The sequence below is a fragment of the Paroedura picta genome, chromosome 2 (assembly GCF_049243985.1).
Source record: "Paroedura picta isolate Pp20150507F chromosome 2, Ppicta_v3.0, whole genome shotgun sequence".
Lineage (NCBI taxonomy): Eukaryota > Metazoa > Chordata > Lepidosauria > Squamata > Gekkonidae > Paroedura > Paroedura picta.
In genome coordinates, this window is record NC_135370.1 from 124,894,669 (window position 1) to 124,920,176 (window position 25,508).

The window sequence follows — 25,508 nt, forward strand, 5'->3', positions numbered from 1 at the left end:
ACATGTTTCAAACCCTTTGTGCACAGTCTAGGAATTGGTGTAGTTTAGTAGCTATGAACTTAGGAATCAGGATGTTTCTTGATTGAGTTTCAATGGTACATGCTGTCTTACCATAAATAGTGGCATATCATCAATACCATAAATAAGTTAAATAGTGGCATACCATAGTACCATAAATAAGTTAAATTCTGACATCAAAGTATATGTAGTAGATCCTTGCTGAGGAAACTGCCACAGGACATATTGATTATTTAATTTGGATAATTAATAAAAACAAATGCATTCATATATATCATCTTTAACCGCTCCTGCAAAGCGGATAAAATAAAGCCCTAAGGGCTAATGGGGAGGAATTAGGGCAGGCGCTGTCCGTGATAAAAACTTGGAGGGGCGAATCAGGAGCCATGAAGCAGAATCCTCCGAGATTCGCCCTGGCCTCCCCCGCCAGGGGACTCGCTGTGCAGAAAGACAAGCAGCCTTCCTACACGGTGAGCCCTCCCGGCACCTTCCCCTTGCCCTCGAGACAGGAGCAGGGATGCCGTGTCAAAGACGCGGTGTCCCTGCTCCTTTCCCGCCTGCCCCAATGCTCACACACGCCTACAGCTACCCCCTCTCCCTCAAGCCCCTTCCCACAACGCCACACCTCTCTACGAGACACACACGCACCCACACACACACATTCACGCTCCCACCCACCACAAAAGACCCACCTCCCCCCCAGAACCCTTCCCACGCTGCCGCTGCTTCCACTCCTGCACACACGCACCCACACACACACATGCAAACACCCACCCACCCCTCAAATACCCACCCCTCCACCATGTGTGCATGCCATCCCATTGCCGCGCTGCCCACCACCCCTCAGCCGCGCTACTTGCTACCCAGCCCTGCCATGGGCAGAGGATGACGCCCGACACCCCGACTCACCCGCCTACACTGTGTCTCCCGCCCTTCTGCCGCCCACAGCCCCATGGCCGCGCCATCCACAGCACCCAGGATCCCTGCCAGATGAGTGGCCCGCGGCTTTCGCCTCCCCTTCCTTGCCAGGCCCGCCCCGACTACTCGCCCCAGTGTGCCTGCCATAGATCGGGGTGGGTGGCTGGCTGTGCCCGCCCGTCTCCCATCCCCGTACTCCCCTTTCAAAGCCCATTTTTACAAATGGGCTTTAAAACTAGTTACATATATTAAAAGAAAGCAAATTTGCAAATGCCAATTCCAGTGTAGTGAAAGTATATGATCTATGTCTGCGACTCTTGTTGAGCAATTGTAGACCACTAAAACAACTCCCAAAACGTATGTGTTAAACATTTTTATTAGGACTAACGAAACTGTCACAAAATAGCAAGCTTTCAAATTTAAATATTTGTATAGTGATTTTTGATCAGTCCTAATAAAAAGGTATATGGTTGCTGAGAAAATATCTGCCAGTTTAAGAAGACTAGTTTACTAAAGGATGGGTTCTGCTGGCTTATTTAATTATACTGTATATCTCAATTTTTCTCCCTGAGACTCAGTGTAGATTACAAAATACAGAAAACAATTAAATAATTTGAATATTGCCTCCAGTTAATCAGGGTTAAGCAGGATACAACATATCTCTAGGACTAAAGCTAAAGAAAAACTTGGCCAGTAGAGGCTGCTCAAGTGTAATATGCACATTGACGTTGACTAAATGTTTGTAGCCATATCAATAGAATTTATTATCTAGTTGTTGCAGTTAATATTTTGATTTAAAATTCCCCAAACTGGAAAACATGTTAAAAATTTGTCTGTAATGATTAGGGCAATAGAGGCAGCCACCATATTCTACTTATTCAATAAGATGTACCCTGAAGAAATCAGGACGACATGAGAGATTAGAAGGACCAGATCAAAAATTCACAATGATAATGAAGTAACCATTTAAGGGAGAGTAGGTTAACTCTCCTCCTGCAGTTCCCCTGGAGAAAAATCTTCCTTTTCCTAACAGCTACTTTTCTCAATAGGGAATAAAGATAAGGTAAATTAAGGACCAAATTTTCATTTGTGTATTTGCATGAGTACAGCTCCTCATGTGTAAAGAAAGCAGAGAATGGAGAGAGACTGTTTTACGTAGGCAAGGGGAAATAAATCCTGCTCCTCTCTTGCACCTTGCCTCTGTTTTTTTTCAGCCTGCTAGCTTGGATTTGACACCTGACGTGAGCCAGGAGAAAAAGGATGAAGTCTTAAGAGTATAGCAAAGTAAAGTGTAAAGGGGACAGGGCTTGGCTTCCATTACCCATATGTTGTGCTTTTGTTCAAAAAAGCCTCACCACCTTTACACATGGATGAACAGAATTTTGAAAATCTACAAATCCCCTTAAGAAAAATATGCACCTGTGTTCCAGAGGGCCAAAAGTATGGGCAGTGTAGTGTCTCTTGCTATCACTCAATTCCTGACTGCCTGGTTCAGAAACGTCTTCATGTTTCTGCAAGTCACATGGGTTTTCTGGAAACATTTGGATGGGAAAGCTTCCTGGAAAATCAATGCTTAAAGTAGAGTGTGATCGCAATTAGCATGTTTCCTTTAAATTTAATAGTAACTCATATTAGTTTTTCATCCCAATAACAAAAAATGCTTGAACTGAAACATTTGATTGGGGAAAAATTAAATTATGTATGATTGAACTGAATTATATGTCAAAGCAAATCTTTGTGATAATTACTTTTATTGGAATAATGCTTGCATAGTTTTAAAGACAATACAGTATTGTTTCAATTTAAGAAGGGGGGGAAGCAAAGGCTCTCTGAAATCTGTTGAGGGATAATTTTAACACAGGTGAAGGGTTCTGCATGATATGCTGTGGATGTAATTGTCCACTCATCTTATTTCAACAGAATTTAAATTTAAATCTTCCACAGTCACTGTCACTCTTGATTACTTTTCTTACATATTGGCTCCATACATCTGATTGGTGTTTATAGTATCCTACCATATGAGAGGAGACACATAAATAAGAATTTTAGCTTTAGTTTCAGTATTACATACACAGAAGAATTCATAGTTTGATTTCTTAAAAATACTACTCAGAATCTATTTGTTGGAACTTAGTTCCAGGAAAGTGTTCATGGAATTATACTATATGTGTATTTTAGTGCCTCATTTATGAATATATTGTCTCACATGAATAACAGCCTTGAAATTGTCAGCTTTCCCTAATATATCATACCCCATAAAATCATGACTCTGCTTCTGACTACCTACTGGCCCTCTGATTGGCCCTTACTGGGAGGGCTCTCCCCCACTGGCCCTTGCTGGGAGGGCTCTCCCTCAGGCCTGCCCCACTTCAACCACATGGAGCTGGCAGGAGGTAAGCTATGCGATTCCACAACTAGCCAGCATGCCTCCTTACAACTTGCAGTAGCTGCACAAACCAGGCGCCTCCTCTGCAGAGGCTGCACTGGTGTCTGCCACCTCTTCACCACCCAAGGTAGCTGGGAACACCGTCTGCCTCCTCTGTGGAGGGCCTGCAGACCTGCCCTGCTTCCTTTCCACTGCTGGGGCTACAAGGCCCATCCACCTTCTCTATGGAGGCCCAGCTGGCCTTCCCAGGCCCTGCTGCCACCAAGGAGGGTGCTAAGGAATGCAGGCCCTCCACACAGAAAGTGTGCCTTTCTCATCCCCTGGTGGAGGTGAGCCTGCCTGCCTGTAGCTCCCCGCCAGTGACAGCAGCACAAGCAGCTGCCTCCCCTGTGGGTGCCCCAGTGTCCTCCAACCCACTCTCACCACTTTCTCCAGACTTATGTGGCAAGAGCAGAGGGGAGGGGGGGGGGCTGCTGCCAGCTCCCAGCCCACTTTTAAAGTAGGCTTTACCCCTGGTTATATTATGCTGTATATGTATATGATATAGTACATTACATTGTCAGTGGAAGACAATATTAGTAATTATGAAATAATGTATCTCTTTATGGAAAAATAAAGGTAAAGGTATCCCCTATGCAAGCACCGGGTCATGCATGACCCTTGGGGTGACGCCCTCCAGCGTTTTCATGGCAGACTCAATGTGGGGTGGTTTGCCATTCCCTTCCCCAGTCATTACCGTTTACCCCCCAGCAAGCTGGGTATTCATTTTACTGACCTCGGAAGGATGGAAGGCTGAGTCAACCTTGAGCCGGCTGCTGGGATTGAACTCCCAGCCTCATGGACAGACAGCATTTCTGCCGCTTACCACTCTGCGCCACAAGAAGCTCTTTATGGAAAAATAAAGGACTTCTTTTACAGTTCTACTCCATATTGGCAGCTTGTACTAAATGTGATCCAATGGCATTTACAAAACAAACAAACAAAAAACCCTGATCTTGACAGGTTGGAAAACAGGGCTAGAATGAATAAAATGAATTTCAATAGTGGTAAGTGTAAAGTTCTGATTTAGGTAGGAAAAATCAAATGGGGGAGACCTGTATTGGCAGTAGTACATATGAAAAGGGTCTAGGGGTCTTAGTAGGCCATACACTGAACATGAGTCAGCAGTGTGATCCAATGGCTAAAAAGGCAAGTGGGATTTTGTGCTGTATCTAAAGTATAGCATCCAGATCAAGCAAGCAGATGGTACTGCTTTATTCTCTTCTGGTAAGACCTCACTTATAATACTGTGTTCAGTTTTGGGCAACACGATTGAAGAAGGGTGTAGACAAACTGGAGTGCTTCCAGAGGAGGGCAATGAGAATGGTGAGAGGTTTGGAGACGAAGACGTATGAGGAAAGCTTGAGAGAGCTTGATCTGTTTAGCCTGGAGAGAAGATAACTGAGAGGTGATAAGATAGCCATTTTCAAGTACTTGATGGGCTATTACCTAGAGAATGGAGCAGAGTTGTTTTCTTTTGACCCAGGGGGGTAGGACCAGAACCAATGGGATGAAATTAATTCAAAATATCTTTTGACTAAACATCTGGACGAAGTTCTTGGCAGAGTGGTTCCTCAGTGGAACTGGCTTCTTCGGGAGGTGGAGGGTTCTCCTTCTTTGGATGTTTTTAAGCAGAGGCTACATAGCCACCTCACAGAAATGCTGATTCTGTGAATTTGGGCAGATTGCAAATGGCTGGGTGGAAGAAATTGTATTGGTGCTTGGCTCTTGTGGCCTTTCTTCCATACCCAGGGAAATGCCAATTGCTTCTTTGGGGTCAGCAGGTGAATTTCCTCCAGGCTAGACTGCCTATGGATTCTGATTTGGGGGAGGTTATCATCTGGCCATGGAATTGGGGTCACTGTGCTGGGCAGGTAGTTGGACTAGATAACCCTGGAGGTCCCTTCCAACTCTGTGATTCTAAAAAACTGTTTTGTAGAACTGAGAACATTGTTTTGTATAATGGAGAATTAAGCTCATCCTATGGTTGTGCTATATTGGTAATTGGTAGAAAAATGTGCATGAAAAACAATGTGCATGTGGACACAGAATGTTGTGGAACATGCAGCTCCACAACAGTACACCAGCAGTGGTTTGGTGCAGCTGCCGCCAGGCAGAATGGGTCTCAGAGACGGAGGATGAGAACATATAAGGGCATTTTAAGAGGATCTCTTTTTCCACTCCCCATAAAGAAAACTAAAGTTTGGGAGCACTTCAGAGAAAATTGAGCCATCTAAAACCAACCCTATGAGGTGGAACATTCCCAAGCCAAATAGAAAGGGAGGGAGTGTGTTTTAACTGCCAGAAAGAGGGACAAATGGAAACCTGTTGTCCAATATGAGACAAAGGAAAATAGCAAACTTCAGCCAAGACTGTCAAATTAGTAAAAGGACAAAAACAGTCACTGAACTCCCACTAAACTCTGTACTAGAAGCCCAAACAACAAAGAAATAATAAGATGGAACAGCCTTTCCCCCATTTTTTCCTATTGAGAAACCTCTGAAATATTCTTCAGGCTTCAGGAAATTCCAGAAGTGGCATGACCACGTAGAATAACGTTGGGAAGCATGCCTATGTACATGTCCATCTGGGGTCCCTCCACTTCTCATGCCTCCAGACCCATCATTGGCCATTACGGGGGCAGGTTGACTTGACCATAAATGGTCATATCCTAACCCCACCCAGGGCACCGCGGGTGCCGTGGACTAAATAAAGCCGTAAGGGCTTAGGGGGAGGAGTTAGGGCGGGCTTTGTCCGGGATGAGGAAGGGTGCCGATTGGACAGACCATCCTCCGGACAGACCATCGGCAGGGCCAATCGGCAGGCGCAAAGCACCTGCCGATTGGCCTCTCCGATTCCCGCCCTGCCGACAAGGGAGCACCCGCCAGCCGCGCACCGTGTGGCTGGCAGGTGCTCCCTGGCCGGCAGCCTGACGTGGCGAGAGGCGCAAAGCGCCTCTCGCCGCGTCAGGCCGCCATGTCCCGTGTGCCGGCGGCCTGCAGACTCGCCAGCTGCGAGACCATGATCTAGTGCCCGCTGTATTGTTAGTACAGCGGGCTTGATTACTAGTCATTTGATAAATGTTTAACAAATTTAAAAAATATATTAAAATTAATTAACTACCACTCATTTGGGAAACCCTCATGTCAAGAAACCCCAGAATTTTATAAAACCCTGGTTGAGAAAACCTGGGCTGGAGAGATATAGAAGCAGAAGTCATCTTAATAAAGCCTAACAGTAAATAAAGAACACTAGTTACCAGGAATAACATACAATTAAGGAAATCAGTAGACCAGAGTCTGAACTTGGAAGCACTCCCTGTTAAATACAAAGGATTCCAGGGCAGAAGGAAAATGGGATTTTGGGGAGGTCCAGGACAATTATTTATTTTTAATTTATTTTAAATTGGCTCGCGGCAGCTTACAAAATAAAAGGGCACAGTAGCCCAAATACAATAAAACACTAAAAAACCAACAACTCCCCCCCCCCCAATTAACCATGAACAGCATACAACATTCCAATTTTATTAGGGGATAAGTAACCAGGGGTAGGCCTCAGAATCAGGCTTCAGTGCAGCAGACTAGACTGAAACTCCAGAGGTTGCTACAGAAACCAGTTGTAGCCACAACAGAAAGATTAAAAAAAGAGATGTAGTGATTAATCTTCAGGGCTACAGGAGAACCTGTAAGAGCTGAGAGCAGTTGCTGTAGACAACATGCAAAGAACCTAGCAGGAAAAGAAGATCTGGTATAATACCAAAGCCAGAGAGAGTCTTGAAGTCAGGAGACAAAGTCCTCATGTTGAAGCCACAGAGAAAGCACAAGCTGGAAGTAGCTTGGGGATAACCTTTTAGAATCATAGAATCATACAATAATAGAATTGGAAGGGACCTCATGGGTCATCTAGTCCAACCCCCTGCACTATGCAGGACACTTACAACCCTATCGCTCATCCACTGTAATCTGCCAGCCCCTTAAGCCTTCACAGAATCAGCCTCTCTGTCAGATGGCTATCCAGCCTCTGTTTAAAAATTTCCAAAGATGGAGAACCCACCACCTCCTGAGGAAGCCTGTTCCACTGAGAAACTGCTCTATCAGAAACTTCTTCCGGATGTTGAAACGGAATTTATTTGAATTAATAATTTCATTCCATTGGTTCTGGTCCATCCCTCTGGGGCAAGAGAGAACAACTCTGCTCCATTTTCTACATGGCAGCCTTTTAAGTACTTGAAGATGGCTATCAGATCCCCTCTCAGCCATCTCCTCTCCAGGCTAAACAGACCAACCTCCCCCAACCTTTCTTCATACGTCTTGGTCTCCAAACCCCTCACCATCTTTGTTGCCCTCTTCTGGGCATGCTCCAATTTGTCTACATCCCTCTTCAACTGGGGTGCCCAAAACTGAACACAGTACTCCAAGTGAGGCCGAACTATAGCAGAGTAAATTTAGATTTAGATTTGGAAAAAATGTTTGACATTGATGGGTTGGGGGAAGATAACCAAAGTCAAGGGTAGGCCCACATGGTTAGTGAGATAAATTTGGCACCAACCCTGATAAAGACTAACAATGGCACATTAAGGCTGTCTTAATGGGGTGGGGTACCATTCTATCTTTTCTAATTTCCCAGGGAGAAATTAGCTTAGCAGAAGATTGAGACTGAATAAAACAGCATTGTAACACGATCATTTTTTTAAAGCAGATTTTTCAGAGGGGGAGGGAGTGCAGAGGGAGTATGGCGCCGAGAAAAGGGGTGTGCTCAAATGACACAAAATAATGGGAGCAGGGAAAACCCCAATTGCACAGATTTCCTTGTTGGGCAGCCCTGAATTAGACCCCCCTTGAAAAGATGAAATCTGGTTTTCTGGGGAGTCTTTTGCTGTGGGGCAAGTGAAGAAGCAATTCTGAACTGTGCCTGAAGAAACAAATTTTAGTGCAAAAATGGGGGGCAAAACTCAACTCTTTAAAAACGCAAATCTGAATGATAATGCTAGTGTGGAAACACTCATGATCTAAGCTGTTTAGAATCTTGACACAGAAGATGTGAGTAGACCTTTAAAAATGGTGATCTGGTATTTGTCCAATGTATTCTGCTCTTTAATTATGAATGGGGACAAATTGCTGTTGAGGGACTATGAACATACATACAGGCATGGTCCCTTTGCATTACAGGAAAAATAAAACTGAAAAGTTTGAAAGAAAACCGGCATTTTGAAATATTGTTTACAAGAGAGGACCTTGGATGTGGAGAAATTTTAGAAATGTGGCGACACTTCCTTGCTATGACTCCAAGCTTGCTTTGCCATAAGTTGATGGCACATTACACACATGTGTGTATTGTACATTGCTCTGAAAGCTCCAGAAAGCAGTACTAGACATGTGTGCTAAGAAAAAAATCCATGCCGCTGCTGCTTTAGACCGCTTTGGATTTAGCTGCTTCAGACTGTTGAAGCTTTGACTGAAGCTTCAGAGATATCTGAAGCGCTTCAGCAGCCATTAAATTCAGTGCGCCATTGCCGTACAGTTACAGTTAAAGACTCCAAACTTTCAGGGTATGTTCAGGAGGCTCTTCTCTAACTGTACCCCAAGTTTCAAAAAGATTGTTCCAGGAGATCCAATTCTAGAGTCTCCCAAAGAGGGACCCCCCTATCCTCTCCATTATATCCCAAGGTGGGAAAACACCATAGAACATAATGAGTCCATTACTTCCAGTGGTGTTTTTTCTCATTAATTGATATAATGAAGAGAGAATGGGGATCCCCTAGAATTGGACCTCCTGGTCCAATCTTCTTGAAACATGGGGGTAAATCAGAGAAGAGGCTCACAGAGGTACCCTGAAAGTTTGGAGCCTCTAACTCAACCCCCTCCCCCCACCTGGGCCACAGAGATGGTGGAATCCTGAACATTCCCAAAGCAGGGAGGGATGCTCTCTCTCACTCCGGTCTAGCATACAGATGCCACCCTCCAGGCAGGAGATGATGGAAATAAATAGGATTTGCTGCTTATCTTCACACAGAGAACAGTTCCCATTCCCATCACCTCCCCTGGGGAAAGGGAGCTCCAGGAGACAGCTGTGGGTGGCAGCCCAAGCCATTCATGAGTGTCAGCCTCCAGGTGAGAACTGGAGAACCACTGAAGTCCACTCAGAGCTCATCTAGGTTCTCCTGGAGAAGAGGGGGTGCCTGGCAAGGGTGTGTGTGTGGGAAATTTTACAACATCAATAGTGGGCTAGGGATGCCAGCCTCCGGGGGGGACCTGGAGGCCCACCAATCACCAGATGGAATGTCTGGGTAATTGGTGGGCAGAACAAATTCACACCAACAATCTATTAGCACTGGGGAAGCCTTGGAAAGCAAGAGCCAGCTTGGTGTACTGGTTAGGAGTGCGGCTTTCTAATCTGGTGAGCTGGGTTTGATTACCCGCTCCTCCCCCACATGCAGCTAGCTGTGTGACCTTGGGCTCCCACAGCACTGATAAAGCTGTTCTGACTGAGCAGTAATATCAGGGCTCTCTCAGCCTCACTCACCTCACAGGATATCTGTTGTTTGGAGAGGAAAGGAAAGGCAAATGTAAGCTGCTTTGAGACTCCTTCTGGTAGAGAAAAGCGGCATATAAGAACCAACTCTTTTTCTTCAAGGGGAGGTAGTGTCACATGGACACCTTCTTCCTACTCAGCAGGATTATCACATTCACCAACCCTACTATCCTCCAGTGGAGGAGCTCAGGGTGGCCTAAGCACATAATCCATGTTCCCATCATCACAGGCTCTCCCATCCAGCCTCCCCCTCCCAACAAATACAAAAAAGTCAAGAGTTAGACTAGCTGCTGGTTTTTATAAACTGCTTTTCACTACCCAAAGGAGTCTCAAAGTGGCTTACAATCGCTTTTCCTTTCCTCTCCTCATGCCAGACACCCTGAGAGAGCTTTGACAGAACTGCTCTGTGAGAACAGTTCTGGAAAGAGTTAGACAAAGCCTCCCAGATGTCCACACGTTGGAACAGTGGAGTGAGGAATAAAACCTCTACAGGTCACAGGCCACCACCTTTAACTACTACACTAAGTGCTCATCAGTCAACTACTGTCTTCTTCACCCCTGGCTCCTATACCACTGCACTTATGAACTCCTGGGCACCCCAGGAAGAACCAAACAGTGCAACCAAGACTACAACAGCAGCAGCAAACCAGAGCACAACAGCGGGCAACTCACACAGCACCCAAAGTGGGCAACCCACAACAACAACAACAACAGCAACCAAACTGGGAGAATGGATTAACCATCCACAGCAAGTAGTGCCCCCCAACAAAACAGCAACAACAACAACAGCAGGGCAGCAGGCCACCCACCCCAAGGTGGGCTACCCCCACTGCAAAAACAACACTGAAAGAACTGTAAAAAAGAACTGTAAAAAGCAACACAGCAGCACCCCAAGAAGAAAAGCCAAGCAATGCTGTCTCTCAGTCAGATAAAAAAGATGAAAGAAACACAAGGAAAATAAACTGCAAACTCCAAAGTACCCCCAGACCCCACTCCACACTTAAAATCCAAAATAATAGTTGGTTTGAAAATAAGAAGTGAGGTAAAGTAAAGTGTGATCTGTTTCCAAAGCAGCCCTGCTTCGGAGATTTTTCGACCCAAGTGATCCTAAGTGCACATGCCTAAGCACAGTACTGTGGCCTTTTATACTCAATTGTAAGGTTTTGGGGAGGCCCATCTTGACAAAGACTAAATTGGTCTGAGCAGAAAATAAGAGTTGCTTTAATGTTTAATGTTTAATGTGCAAACTTAAATGGACTCCAGGGAATGGTAGAGGACAGGAAGGCCTGGAGGATCATTGTCCATGGGGTTGCGATGGGTCGGACACGACTTCGCACATAACAACAACAAATGTTACATGGCATACTGTTGGTTTTTTAAGCTGTTCAGGTTGCAATGCAGAATTGTCATTTCTATAACTGTTTTTTGTTGTAATGGAGGTCACTGGATTAAATTTTTATCATGTCTGTTTACCATAAATTTTTTTGCCTTATTGTGGTAGCATGTCACACAAGCTGTCATGTATATTATGTCCAGTGGTTAAATAACAAATTAATATTATTGTAATTGTTTCTGAGTAGAAGCCTGTTACTGGAATGAAATACACAATACATTTAAAAAACAATAGAAGAGGGAAGAAATTAAGTATATGATGTTTTTTGTGTTCTAGATTATCATATACTAGCCAAAAAGCCCATTGCACGCAAAAATGCAATGGGCGCTAGCAGCCCCCAGGAGTGAGAGTGGGTATGGGGGGGACTACTTTTGCGGCTGGCGAGCAGCTGGCGAGTCCTGGTCTTTCGGCTGGAGTCCTGGTCTTTCGGCGAGTGGCTGGCGAGCGGCTGGAGTCCTGCTCTTTTGTTGGCGGCATCCTGACGCGGCGAGAGGCGCTTCGCGCCTCTTGGCGCATCAGGACGCTGGGCAGGGAGCCCCCGGCAGCTGCACTGCGCGCGACTGCCGGGGGCTCCCTCGGGCGGCGGCCTGACGCGGCGAGAGGCGCTTCGCACCTCTCACCGCGTCAGGCCGGGAGCAACTGCGAGCCGCACTGCGTGCGGCTCGCAGTTGCTGGAGCTGGGAATCTGAGGGACCAATCGGCAGGCGCTTTGCGCCTGCCGATTGGTCCCTCCGATTGTCTGTCATGAGGAAGGGTCCAATCCGGACCCTTCCTCATCCCGGACACATCCCGCCCCAGAATGCCTTACTCGTTTATTTAGGCCGTGGCGCCCGCGGCGCCACGGGCGGTGTACAGATGATGGCTGCAATTATTCCTATGTCTCATACCCTCAAAACCACAAATTACCTGAAAATAGTATTTTAAAAGTTAATGTTATGATCATTACTTGATTACAAGAAGCTATCACATAATTTTAAATGTTTGTGATTTGCAATATCAGTTTACATTGTCATTCAGCTGGTTTTGTCACTCAAATGTTTTATTCTTCATATGAAAAGAATTGTTACCTGAAAAGACAATTCTACAAAGTCACAAAATCAAGTAATTTCAGCACAAATGGCATCACCGAGTAGGTGTGAACTTGGTATGGCTTGGTATCAGCCAGATATATACCGATTGTACGTATAAAACGTAGATAAGTTAAAGCATTTTGAACAATGAAGGGGTTTTCAAATTGATCTTTTGAGCAATGGGCCAGGGGGGCGGAATGTTGCTGTTGTGCTACTAGCAAACCAGAGAGACTGTCTTTCTCCCTCTCTCTTTCTCTGTGTCTCTGTGCTTTTTTTGGAAGACTGGTAAAAATGATACATTTCAATTATATGGGGGGGGGATGTCTTAGACTTCCCAGTTCCTTCTTCCATATTAGCATTACTCTTCCAGTCAGTCTCTTGCATAAGTAGCCCTCTGCTCATGTGAGTTTCATTTTGCGTTGTTATTTGCCCTTCAAAAGTTATTTAGTGGTTATTCTATTCTCTGTACTTTGTAGATTAGGTTGTTTTATTTTGAAAACATATTTGTGCATTCAGCAAAGATTTTCTGTTATTGGCAGGCTTTCCTGGCTAAAATGTCAGTTTTGCATTCTAGAAGGTGTATCTGTCTTATCTTAATTAAACATACATCTTACTGAATGCAAAACTGACATTCTACTTAGAAAAGGAATGAAGTATAAAAGATTAAATTTATTTGTCTATTTTTTTACTTTACTTGGCATTAGAGCAGCAAACTTTTCTTTCCACCCTGTAGGTGATTAAAACACATAATACACACAGAGAGGCCATCACAATTATTTTGATCTTACAGCATATACACTGTTCTGTTTTGTAAAAACAAAAATAATGTTTCACGCTTTAATTTATTATGGTGTGAGAGTTCCTTTTCTGGCTTCAAATGAGGATACTTTCATAGGCTCTTAAACAAAATAAATGATTGCATTCTTAAGTCAGTGCTGAAGTTACTGCAGTTTTAATGATATTTGTTTCTACTTGGAAGAAATTGTACTTGGATCTCTCCTAGGCAACATGTAGGTGCTAAGTTCAAATTTTAAATAATTGCATAAGATGATGTTAGCAGGCCAAGATGTCAGAGCTGAAATATCTATAACTGGGAAAGGGAAGAAAGTTTAAAATGCATTGGGCTGAGTGGAAGGGGTGTCCCCCTCCATACCTTTCTCCCCAAACTGTATCTCCCAGTGGGACTTTAGGATGGGAATTAATGCTTTTCTCAATTGCTGTAATTTTATTACAGTCTTAAATGAAAGCTGCAAGAATGATGCTGCTGTGTAGAAACCTGATCATTTTTTTTTAGCAACAGGAACAGGTGTTAGAAGATTAATTAGGACTCTGCTGGTTGTTATGAAGATTACCGTAAATTAGATGCCCACTTTGCCAAAGTCAAGGATTTCATAAATACTTAAAGAGCAGCTGTCCTGCATCAGACCTGTGATTCATGCTGTCACTTATAGTTATGTGACCAGGAGTGATGCCCAGCCGTGTCCACAAAAGCTCCTGGGGTATGCTAGCCAAAGGCTGGTGACCCCAACTTGTCTAATCCTCTTTTAAAGCCAACAAAATTAGTTGTCCTCAGATCATCTTGTGACAGTGTATTCCACCTCTTAATTATGCTTTGAGTTAAAAGTATTTCCCTTTTTCTTTCTTAACTGTACTGACCATTACCATTATAGGGTAAAGAACTTCTTCTATCCTATGCATAACTTTATAAACCACTGTAATATCCCTCCTTGCTGTCTTTCCTCTAAAGTTTAAAAAATCTCCAAACTCCTTAGATTTTCTTCATATGACTTAACCGTTATGGTTGCTTTTATCAGCACCTTTTCTAGTACTACAGCGTCTTTTGTGAGATGCAGCAATCACAGTTGTTCATAGTATTTCAAGTGTAGGCCATACCACAGTTTTATACCACGGTATTTCTAACAGTTTGTTTTTCTTTCCATTCCATTCTTTCCATTCTGTTGCTACCTCATAACACACTAATCAGCATTTTCAATAGGTTGTTCACCGCAACCTCAATCTCTTTCTTAGTCACTGCCAGTTCAAACTGCATCTTACGTATATGCATGTCTTACTTTACACTTAAATTGAACCTCATTTCCAACATAGTTCACCCAACTTCGAAAGCTCTTTTGGAGGTTTTTACAATCCTCTATGATTCTCACCATTCTGAATAATTTGGGGACATCTGCACATCCAGACAGTTAACTGTTCACCTTTCATGTCAGATAATTTATAAACCATTTAAATAACACTGCTCCCAGTATTGATTCTTGTGGAAGTTACTGTTTGCTTGTCTCCACTGAAAGAACTGTCCATTTACTCCTATGCTCCGCTTCCTGTTTTTTCTACATTATCTTATTTTTTTAATATATAGCACAAAACACAAATACAAAATGTAACACAACAAATAATATTTTATATACCGAACTACAAAAAAGGCATAATTAATAAAATGCCTAAGGAATACCTTGCCTCTTCTTATTCTAATACAGTATAAACAATGCCTGATGCACAATACATTTATCTGAACTTTGAAAATTATTCTTCTGGACCCTTTGGTAATAATTAAATTAATAAGATAGTCTACATATTCATCCTTGGAGAGGGGTTCTGACATTTTCAATTTTGCTTCTATTGGCAGTTTAGCAGTAGTAAATAGCAACAGATCAATCCTACATCTGAAAGGGAGGCATATCCTTTAACCCAACGCAACAGAGTGGCTTCTGGATTATGGGGTATGTTACAACCCAATATTTTTTAACATGACCAAAATATGTTTAAAAAACATTATACTTGACCAACATGCCCAACACTGATCTCATGTATTTCTGTACCTGCCTTTCAAGTTTTCCCTGCTGTTATTTCAGCTTTGACTATTGTACTTTCATCAGGTTCAGTTCACAGTCACCCTGTTTTTTTGAGTTTTCCCTGTCAGGAGACTATTCATTCTCATTCATAGTAGATCAGTTTTTTTTGGGAGGGGGGGAGGGTGTGCATGCACTGGGGCACTGAAGCGACCCATCAAGCTCAGAGGGGCTATGATACAGGCCAGTTTCCTTCCCTCACATGTCGTTTGTGGCTTGAACTTGGAGTAGGTGTCTTTACACTGATTGGTGCTCTTTTCCAACGGTAGAGCAGGATTCCTGATTGGCATCTAGTTGGAGTTTGAATTCGCATTAGGTGAATAACTCACTGCATGACATCATAGCAAGGATAACAGCTGATTGTGCTTATTTCATTGTGCTAACTGAGAATGTTTATTTTTGAAAGCAGCCTAAGATTGCGCATGTTTTATAAAAGAAGTGCCCACAGGAGGTATCAGGTCTTGTGACTGAAACAAACACCTATAGGTTGCTACCGAAATTAATAAGGCAAATCCATACACTGCAAAAAGCATTTTGAAAATACCATCCAAGGTCCAAAAATGTACTTTTGAATTCAAATAGAGAAACACAAATGAAGACAGTGATTGGCTGCTGGTACCAGACCTCCCTAGGGCAATGGGACTTTTGCCAGTGCAGGCCGAAACTTTGAAATGCTGGCATGCAAATTGTAAAAAATTTAAACTGCTAAAACCTGCTGTTTTAGAGAGGACTTCAGCAGGTGGGTTGCCTTTGAATGACAGAGTAGAATAGACTTCCTCGGGAGGTGGTAGGTTCTCTTTCCTTGGAAGTGTTTACACAGAAGCTAAATAACCACCTCACAGAAATGCTGATTCTGTGAATTTAGGCCGATTGTAAGTTGCTGGGCAAAAAGGATTGTGACCTTTTCGTGCATGGCAGAAAATGCCAATTGCCACTTTGGGGTCAGGAGGCAAATTTCCTCCATGCTAGACTGGCCAGGGATTCTGGTTTTTTTTTTTTTTGGGGGGGGGGGGAGTTGTGAATTTCCTGCACTCTGCAGGCGGTTAGACTAGATGACTTTGGAGGTTCCTTCCAACTGTATGATTCTACGATTCTATGAATGCCAGTGTGAAAAACCTTGTTCAGATTCCCAGATCAGGCATTATTGGTGGGAAATGGGGAAAGAATTAAATGGTGGTGAGATGGTTTTGAAGTTGTGTGAGAAACATGGGGAAAAAACAAGTTTACCTTGAGTAAGATAAGCCAGTGTGGAAAAAACCAGATTTTAAGTACCACACATTTCCAATTCTTCTGCAGTTTCTTTAAATCAGTATTGGTATGCAAAACCTTGTTCTATTTTCTAACATATTTATTTGTTTGGTTCGTTATTTATTTATGAGATTTCTAACCAGCCCCTCTTCAAAATTGGTCTCAGGACATTCTCTAGATTTAATAAGAAGAAATAGATTTCAGTACTTAAACCATCAGGTAGCCATCACTGCTATTTATAAGCACAAGAGCTGTTTTTGAGTTAAACTACTATTATATCTCAATAACATGACTGCAAAATGAAATAAAGGTGGTCTGTTCCCCTTTAAAAACAAACAAGCACATCTTCAAATTTAACGCCTGATAACCCCTTATCAGTTATCCCATGGCATTGAAATTCTTCTTCCAATCCTTAAATTCATTTAAACACTGAACTATCTGTTGAATGCTCATTAATTAATGCAGAGTTTGATGGAGAAACATCAGGATTTAAAGATGATTTAACTGTGTACCATTATCAATATATTTCTTTTAAAACTGGATAATAAATTTTAATCATACTTTCAAAACCAAATTATATCCTTTAATTGAAAATATCTTCCTGTTAAACTTGTTTCCTGTTTACAAGTTTCTAATACACAAAAGGCTTATTGTCTAATTTAGGGAAATCCTTGGATGGATTTTGTCAAAAGTTGTTTTAGAAATCCAAGTATATGGTGTCTAGTATGGTGAGTTTCCACACAGTGATAGTTTGTGTAGTTTTCCTGTTGTTGCTGCAATTGCTGATGTAGAAGATGGCAACAGGGCTTCTGTTGTGCAGGTTTCTGCTCAACATGTTACATTTTTACTGGTGATAGTTGAAGAACAAGCTTAATTGGAGATTATCAGCTTCACATTCTTAGCTACCACTCTTAATCCAATTTTTAAAGATTGGTAGAGACTAGTTAGCAAATATATCAGGTAATTTTACCTAGGGCCATTCCACACAATGACCAATGTTGCTAAATGTTTGCAGTGTGCAGAAATGCTATATTTAATAGTAGAATTTCATCATTCTGCACACCTTCAATTCTAGCAGAATACTGAAGTCCCAGTAGCGGTCTATTCATTCCCCACAGGTTTCCAGTCTTGCTGGAATTGCAACAAAGGAGGCAATATTTTTTCTGTGCTTCTTCCCGCCCCTGGCCGCCAATCAAACAGAACAGCCAATGAACTGTTGTGTTTGTGCTCCCGAAAAGCCCCTTTACCTTTAAAAACTGTTTTTTTAAGAACCTGAAAACACCAGTAGCAATGACTATTTGTTCCTTCGTAGGAGCTGGCACTTAATCGTTTACACACTCTTCAAGTAAAAAAAAAATCCCTCCCCCCATGGGTGCAATTTCTGGCCAAAATTACGGGCAGTGTCAAAACGGGGGCTGTATTGTGCTTGGGAACATTAAAGACAATTGCAGAAGGGAGCTTTGTTTTACTGTTAAGCACTTCTGAATTGCTTGTGGAGGGACTTCAGCTGGAGAAGCCTTGCTTATTTATTGCTTTCGTGGGTTTAAGGGGGGAAAAATGGCAATCGCGTCTCCAGAAGCTCAGGGGCGAGAACTAGGGAGGGACATTCTTTCTACTGCTATTTTGAGAACACACATGTCTTTCGCTGAAGTGTTGCAGCTTGTGCTCAGAAGTATAGCGTTTTTTTCAGGGGGAATCCATTTTTCTGGATTTCCCCCTAAGTGCTATAAAATTCCGATTGTTGCTGGAGTTTGGCGGGAGTTTTGTGGTTTGTTTACAACATCATGCGGAATGTTAAATTAATAGCGTTTACAAAAGGCAAGACTTCGGCTACATTTAAGTTGTGCAGAATGGACCCTAGACTTAAATTTCCACATGTATCAGCAACCCTTGAATTATTTGTAGTTAGCATATGCACTCAACATGGTATTTTTTAATGTAAATTGCCCTGAGCCTTAAGGGAGGGCAGTATATAAATGTAAATAAATAAATATTTTATTTACTTAGGTTATTTCAATGCTACCTGCTGGAGCCAGTTTACAATTAAAATGTCACAATATTACAATTGAGCCATTGCACATAAATATCATTAAAAGTATCAATAAAACAGATACAGACCATTAAAAAGCTGGTAAGATATAACTCCCCTAATTAAAGCCTGGATTTAAAAAAATATGTCTTAATGTGATGCCAGGTAATGTGATACCAGGTAAGCCTTCAGGCCTGAACCAGCCCATCCAGGGCTCTTCTGTAGCCCATGAGCTATTGCCAGAGGCTATATCCCTGCATACTGTCTCAGCGCTAATGAGTAAATGGTGGTGGAAAGCTGAGCATCAGGGAGATACTTTAAGGAAATACTGTAAGAGTGTTAATGTTTTAAACAGGTTTGCATTTTGAGTAAAAAAAAAATAGTATCATCAATCTGGTTTGCCTGTGTCCTTTGAAGAGTTATACCTGCCATACCTGGCATTGATGTAAACTGCTCTGAAATTACAGGCTTGATTGGGATGGTCTAAAAATGTAAATAATAAAATAAATAAAGGAGATGGGCATTCCAAAGGCTGGGTATCACCACAGAAAATGCCCTGTCTCTAGTTGCTATCTGCCTTACTTCTGAAGGGGCAGAAAGAACAGAGCCGTGTTGACAACTAGCCTGGGCTGAATAGTATGGGAGGAGACAGTTCTTGAGGTATCCTGATACTAAGCAAATGCATAAACCTCAGGAGATTCTGAAGGAAAATTTTTGCTTTCAAACAGATCCAAGTTACTCTTGAGTTGCCAAAATCATCTTAATAATTAGATCTATGAATTGTTGTTCATACATTTCAGTCATGTTTTGATGTTGTAAATGCTGGATCTGCTCTTAGCTTTCCTTTGCCATTTCTGTCAAGTTTCTCCCTTCCCCCACGATGGAGTTTTAAAAATCTTTCTTTTGTGTTCATCTTAATAATAGTGGACACAGAAAATGGCTATGTTTAGTAATATTGTTAGACTGTAGTCTAGCATCCTTCTTACAAATATCAATAGAATCTAGTCCGTTCTAGTTTGAAAATGTAGTCTGAGAAGACTAAAGAAGAAAAATGGTGGGTTATTTGAACAATGTATTGAAAAAAAGTACAGAATTAGATCCCTACAATGAAAAGTTTGGCTATTTTACCTCTAGATCTAAAATGTTCTCCAGAGTACATATTTGTTCTCCAGAGTACATGTTGGAATATTATAACCTGCATTCATGAAGTTCTTTATTCATGTGATGTCTTTCAGGGGAAACAAATGATAAAGATGTTCAAGTAATAGAACTACCAATAGTTGATAGCCTGCATCCAAGGCCTCCATATTTACCATTGGCTATTCCGGAAGATCTGGCTGATAGATTAATTCGTGTTCATGGAGATCCTGCAGTGTGGTGGGTCTCACAGTTTGTCAAATACTTGATTCGTCCACAGCCTTGGTTAGAAAAAGAAATGGAAGAAGCTACAAGGAAGCTTGGTTTTAAGCATCCAGTTATTGGGTAAGTATTTGTCTGACAACTAATTCTGCAAACTTATTTGAAAATAAGTCCCATAGAAATCTGTAGAATTTAGACTGTAGTCTAGCATCCTACTTCCAGATACCAGTAGAATCTAGTCCATTCTATTTCCAACATTGATCTGCCAAATATCCCTGGAGAACTCACTAGTTAAAATGCATCAGAAAAAAAGAACACCGTCTTCTTAAAAATGATTCTTGTTCCTTGTTATTTCATGCTGACAAACCAGTATCCGAAGACATGTATCTTCCTGCTTCTTCCCAGTGTTTATTACTTAGGTATTTATTTATCTACTATATTTCTATACCACTCTACCATGTTGCTCAGAGTGGCTTACAGTAAAAAAAAAAAATTAATTATGTACGTTAATTATAACTTCCTTTCTCTTCCCTCTCCAGTTAGTCCCAATTGCTGGCTGCTGGCATTTAGTAATACTGTATCTGAATATGAAAGTTCTATATACTCTATGTATTAGAAGGTCTCCCAGCAGTTTGACAACATTTTTTCCTTGACCTAAATCTCCCCTTAAGCTTTTTGCATTTACTTCCCCCCAAAGGACAAGAAACTTGAGGAAAGTAGTGTAGATTTAGAAAGCAGTATGGTGTGTGTTTATTGTCAACTTGTTTCCAACTTATGTTGACCCTATGAATTAATGCCCTATTGTTAACAGCCTTGCTCACATCTTGCTAACTAAAAACAGTATTTGGGGGGAGGGGCTAAATATTTTTCACCTCTTGTTTATCCTGAACAAATTTGCAGTTGTTGCAATTGGATTTAATAATAAAAAGAAAGGAGAAAGCTCAATCATGGGATTTACAGTATTATCCATAATATGACATTCAGCTAGTGGCCATCACCATTTTGTGTTAATGAGTTCACAGGTTGTTATGTAAGATGCATTTTTGCTCCCATGTCATGAATCTGTCAATTAGTTCCATTTGATGATTTCTAATTCTGGAGATTTGAGAAGAAGTCAAATTATTAACTACCTCAGTGTTTATACATTTCTTAAGTGCTAGCTGTGAAGCCTGCTTTAAAAGAAGGCTGGAGGCTGGCACTCCCCCCCCCCCGGCTCTGCCAAGGAGGCAGGCATCTCTAGCCACCACCAGAAGATGGAGGGGACTGGTGCCTCATTCGTGGAGGCCCCAGCAATCTTCACTGCCTCCTAGGTGATGTGGGCAACCAGGAAGGCAAGGCGGAGTAAGGAGCTAGGTGACAATGGTGTGACCTTTGCAGAGGAAGAAGCTGACCCTCCTCATCCCCAGTGGCAGGAAGAGGATGCGGCTGACCTTCTCCATTCCAAATGGCAGCATGAAGGCCAGGAAGAACTGTGGACCTGAGTGCAAGAGTTGGAGGACTTCTCACAGCCCTGGGGGCAGTGAAGCAGGTAGCAAGAACTCCAGGGCCTCTATGGTGGAGGCACCCAGCTTGGGCCAAACCTTCCCCCCCTGGTGGCAAGGAAGCAGAGAAGGGATTTACCTGGCTGGCACACAGTCCATGGGAGGAGGTTGCTGCGAGGTGTGGAGTCTTGCTGAAGGACAGGGCCATCCTCCCAATGACCTGCTGACCCTCTATTGGCCCTCATGGGGGAGGGGGCCATCCCACTAAGTGCAAACACTGATGGCAAATCAAAGACCAAGGGAAGAGTACAGTGGCCCTCAGATTGGTCCTCAGTGGAAGGGTCCTTCCCCCATGGGCCAATCAAAGGGCTGGCATGTTGTTGGATGGACATGTACATTTTATGTGGTATGATAAAAGAGTATAACACTTCACAAAATATAATATAATCTTTAATAAATGTATATTGCCATAAAGTATTCTATTACTCTCTTTTTCAAACTATAAAAGTACATACACACAAGAATGATTATAGGAAAAAGTGCTTCAACTCCTTAGTCAGTCCCCTCACCCCCACCCCATGTACAGTTTTCAGGGCTATGTGTCTGTCTTTAAAATGAGGGACTCAAAATGGTTTCTTCTATTAATGAATGTGGCTGCCTTTTGCAATGTTTGGGCTGCCAATCAGCCATTACACTGATACAGGATAATTTTTTTGATAACTATAAGAAAGTGAATGCACAATGAGTCTCCTTCCCTATTCTAGAAACTTTAGATCATCTTATTATAGTTCTCTATTAGGCTTCTAGTCAGCTGTTGTTTCTGTTCCTCTTCTGCGCCTGAAAGATAGTTAAAATATATAAATACGTTGTTTTCCTTTGAAGTAGCAGTTTTTAATGTTGCATAACATGGATTTTTATGACAAAATTCTAGAACTGGCAGGAAACTGATTACTACATTTGTATCTGACCCTACTACTATAGAACTTAGAGTATACACTTTTCCTTGCAAGGTGGTTTACAATCAGTAAAAGCATAATACATCAATAATCTAAAAACATCCTAAAACATACTATAAAATGTGAACAACACCATAATTACAAAAATTTCAAGATGACAGAAATAACCAATCCCCCCCCCCCCAGTGGCTCATTGCCCTGGCAACAATTCACCATACCATTACTAACGGATAACAAGTAGCCAAGAGAGAGATTGTCCAATAGGTCCGGACCAGGTCTAACACTCAGTCCGGAAATCCAGGAGGGAGGGGGGACCCAATCTCATGACCCCAGGCCCTGCACCCAGCTTCAACCAAATGCCTGGTGGAAGAGCTCTGTTTTTCAGGCCCTGCAAAACTCTGAAATCTCTGTCAGGGTGTCGAGGACGACTAGTTTGGGCAGCGCGGGGGGTCCGGAGAAGGAGCCTGCTGACAGGAGCGGAAACCTAAGAAAGGAAGATCCAGAGGAAGAGATCCCGGCAGACCCTCTTTGGATACGAAACTTACATAAAGTGATGTGGGGAATCAGTTCACCAGGGGTGGGGGAAACGGTAGCACAGGGGCAGTCAGTACAAGCGGGGAGAGCAAGGGAGAAACCCAGGGCGGGGCGGTGGCGGAGAGACGCGGAGTCCCGGAAGGGCGAGGTCCGCCTGAGAAGCCCGGAGGGTGGAGACAGGGGCTAGAGAGGCTACTTAAGGAAGCGTCAATGAGGAGATGGGGTTGGAGGCGTAGTGACGGAACTACCCTGAACCCAGGAGCGGGAGAGAGAATACCGACTCCATTCTGAGACGCTGTTTCCTACAGATAAAGCCTTCTAGTCCCGGGTCTCCCTCACCGAACAACGTGGCGGACCCGAAGCGTGGCAAAGACCCGGCGGACCCTGACACAGGGATCACAGCTCTTCTGGGAGCTCATTCCACCAGGTATGGTTCAGGACTGAAAAAGCCCTGGCCCTGGTTGAGGCTAGGCATGCCTCCCAGGGGGCCAGGACAACCAACAGATTCATACCCACAGAGCAAAGTGCACCGTTGCCTGGTGTTCAGAGGACTGGTAGGGCACTAGTAGCTGTGGCTAGTACAGATGGAAAAATGCCATCTGGGCTAACTTAATGACCTGCACCTCTATAGATGAGGAGGCATTCAAAATTACCCCCAAATTCCTGGCCAGGGGTGCAAATGTTAGTTGCACCTCATCCAGGCAGGAAAGGCATGCTTCCTGATCCTTCTGTCTTCTACCTAGCCACAGGACCTCTGTTTTGGAGGGGTTGAGTTTCAGGCGACTCTTCCTACTCCATCCAGCCACTGCTTTCAAACAACTGGCAAATGTTTCTGGGGGGTTATCTGGCCATCCATTCATCAGGAGATAGAGCTGTGTGTCATCCACATATTGGTGACATCCCAGCCCATAACTCTGGACCAACTGGGCCAGAGGACGCTTATAGATGTTAAAAAGTGTGGGGGATAGTATTGAGATACCCCTCACGGGAGTACAAAGGAGTACAACAACTCTTCCCCTACTGCAACCCTTTGTGACTTGTTCTTAAGAAAGGAGTTCAGCCACTTGAAGGCTGTTCCCCCAATCCCAGTTTCAATTAGGTGGCAGGCCAAGAGCTTGTGGTCGACCACATCAAATGCAGCTGACAGATCTAATAGAACAAGAATGTTTGAACCACCCTGATCTAGTTGGCACTGGAGATCGTCCATCAGAGTGACCAGCATGGTCTCCATCCCATGGCCAGCATGGAAGCCAGACTGGTATGGGACCAGGGCCGAAGTTTATTTCAAAAATGCCAGGAGCTGCTCCGCAGCAGCCTTTTCTACTGTTACCCAGGAATGCCAGATGCAATACCGGGCGTTAGCTGGCAGGGTCCAGTGGATCCACCATTGTTTTTTTCAGCAGAGGATGAACGACTGCCACCTTGAGCCTCTGAGAGAACTCCCCCTATGAAAGGGAGAGGTTGACAATCTCCCACAGTGGGTCACATATCTGCTGGTCACTCTACTTGAGCAGCCATGATAGACAGGGATCAAGAGGGCAAGTGCTCACCCTCACTGACCCTAGCAATTTGTCCACTTTGGAAGAAGAGAACCACCTGAAGCCATCAAACCTAATCCCCCACAACGGCCATGGAGCTTCCAGTACATGTTCTGTATCAACCATGACAGTAAGGTTGTGGCAGAGTGACAAGACTTTATCCTTTAGACTAAGGGCTTTTCCACACTTTTTCCTGCTGGTTCTGGTTCTATACTCAGCTTATTGCATTTCCAAGTTTGTGCCTTTTGGTTTTGCTTTTTTTTGGGGGGGGGGTGGTAATGTATTTCTTTTGGAAACCAATTTTATGCCAAGTTTTTGGGGAAACCAATTTTGAATTGGCTTCTTCCTTGTGCATAAAGTTTCTGTTGGCTTTCTTTGTCCCACCCTCTTCTAGCTAATTTTTCAGTGATTGGACTGTCCTCATCTTCAGACCGCTCCCTCTCCTCCCCTTGCCCTGAAGACAAGCAGTTACATATTTTAATATGGCCCTAAAGATATTGATGTAGTGTTATGATAATAAACCATCAAGCAGGTTCTCTGAATTCTCATCTTTCATTAAAAATATCTAGCCCTTTCCCTTATATCTCTGCCAGGGAAGGGGCTTGATCAGGCTTTCTCAACCAGGGTTTTGTGAAATCCTGAGGTATCTTGATGGCATTGTAAGAGTTTCCCGAATAGGAATTAAAAAAAAAAATTTTGTTTAAGTAATTAAACATTTATCGGATGATATCACTATATATGGTCATATCAACCCACCCAAAATGACCAGTGATGGGCCTGAAGGTTGTGAGAAGGGGAGGGGCCCTGGGCAGGCATGTTCACAACTATGCTTTCCAACCATATTCTGCACGATCACACTAATTCTGGGGTTTCTTGAAGCCTTAAGCATGTTTCAATGGTTTCTCAGAGGTAAAAATGTATAAAAAACTATAAAAAAGATATATGGAAATTTAGAGAACCTGCTTAAATTTTCGCTACAGTAATAAGAGTGATATATTGATATTTTCTATACTGATATTTTTAAAACCAGGGTGCCATGACACCACCAATGATAACAACATTTCTGGAATCAACCTCCCTTAAATATCCTGATAATTTTTAAGGCAGTTGTGGAAGAAAATAAACTGACTCCACAACCTTGAAA

The 25,508-nt window shown here is 43.0% G+C and overlaps 1 protein-coding gene across 3 annotated transcripts in view; it reads left to right on the forward strand.

Moving 5' to 3' along the window:
* Positions 1-25,508, forward strand: part of FUT8 (fucosyltransferase 8) — a 145,835-nt gene that overhangs the window by 100,775 nt on the left and 19,552 nt on the right. For all 3 annotated transcript variants that reach the window (XM_077322472.1, XM_077322471.1, XM_077322473.1), the window contains one exon: positions 19,732-19,978. In XM_077322472.1, the coding sequence (XP_077178587.1) occupies positions 19,732-19,978 (247 nt within the window). The remainder of the gene's footprint in view (positions 1-19,731; positions 19,979-25,508) is intronic.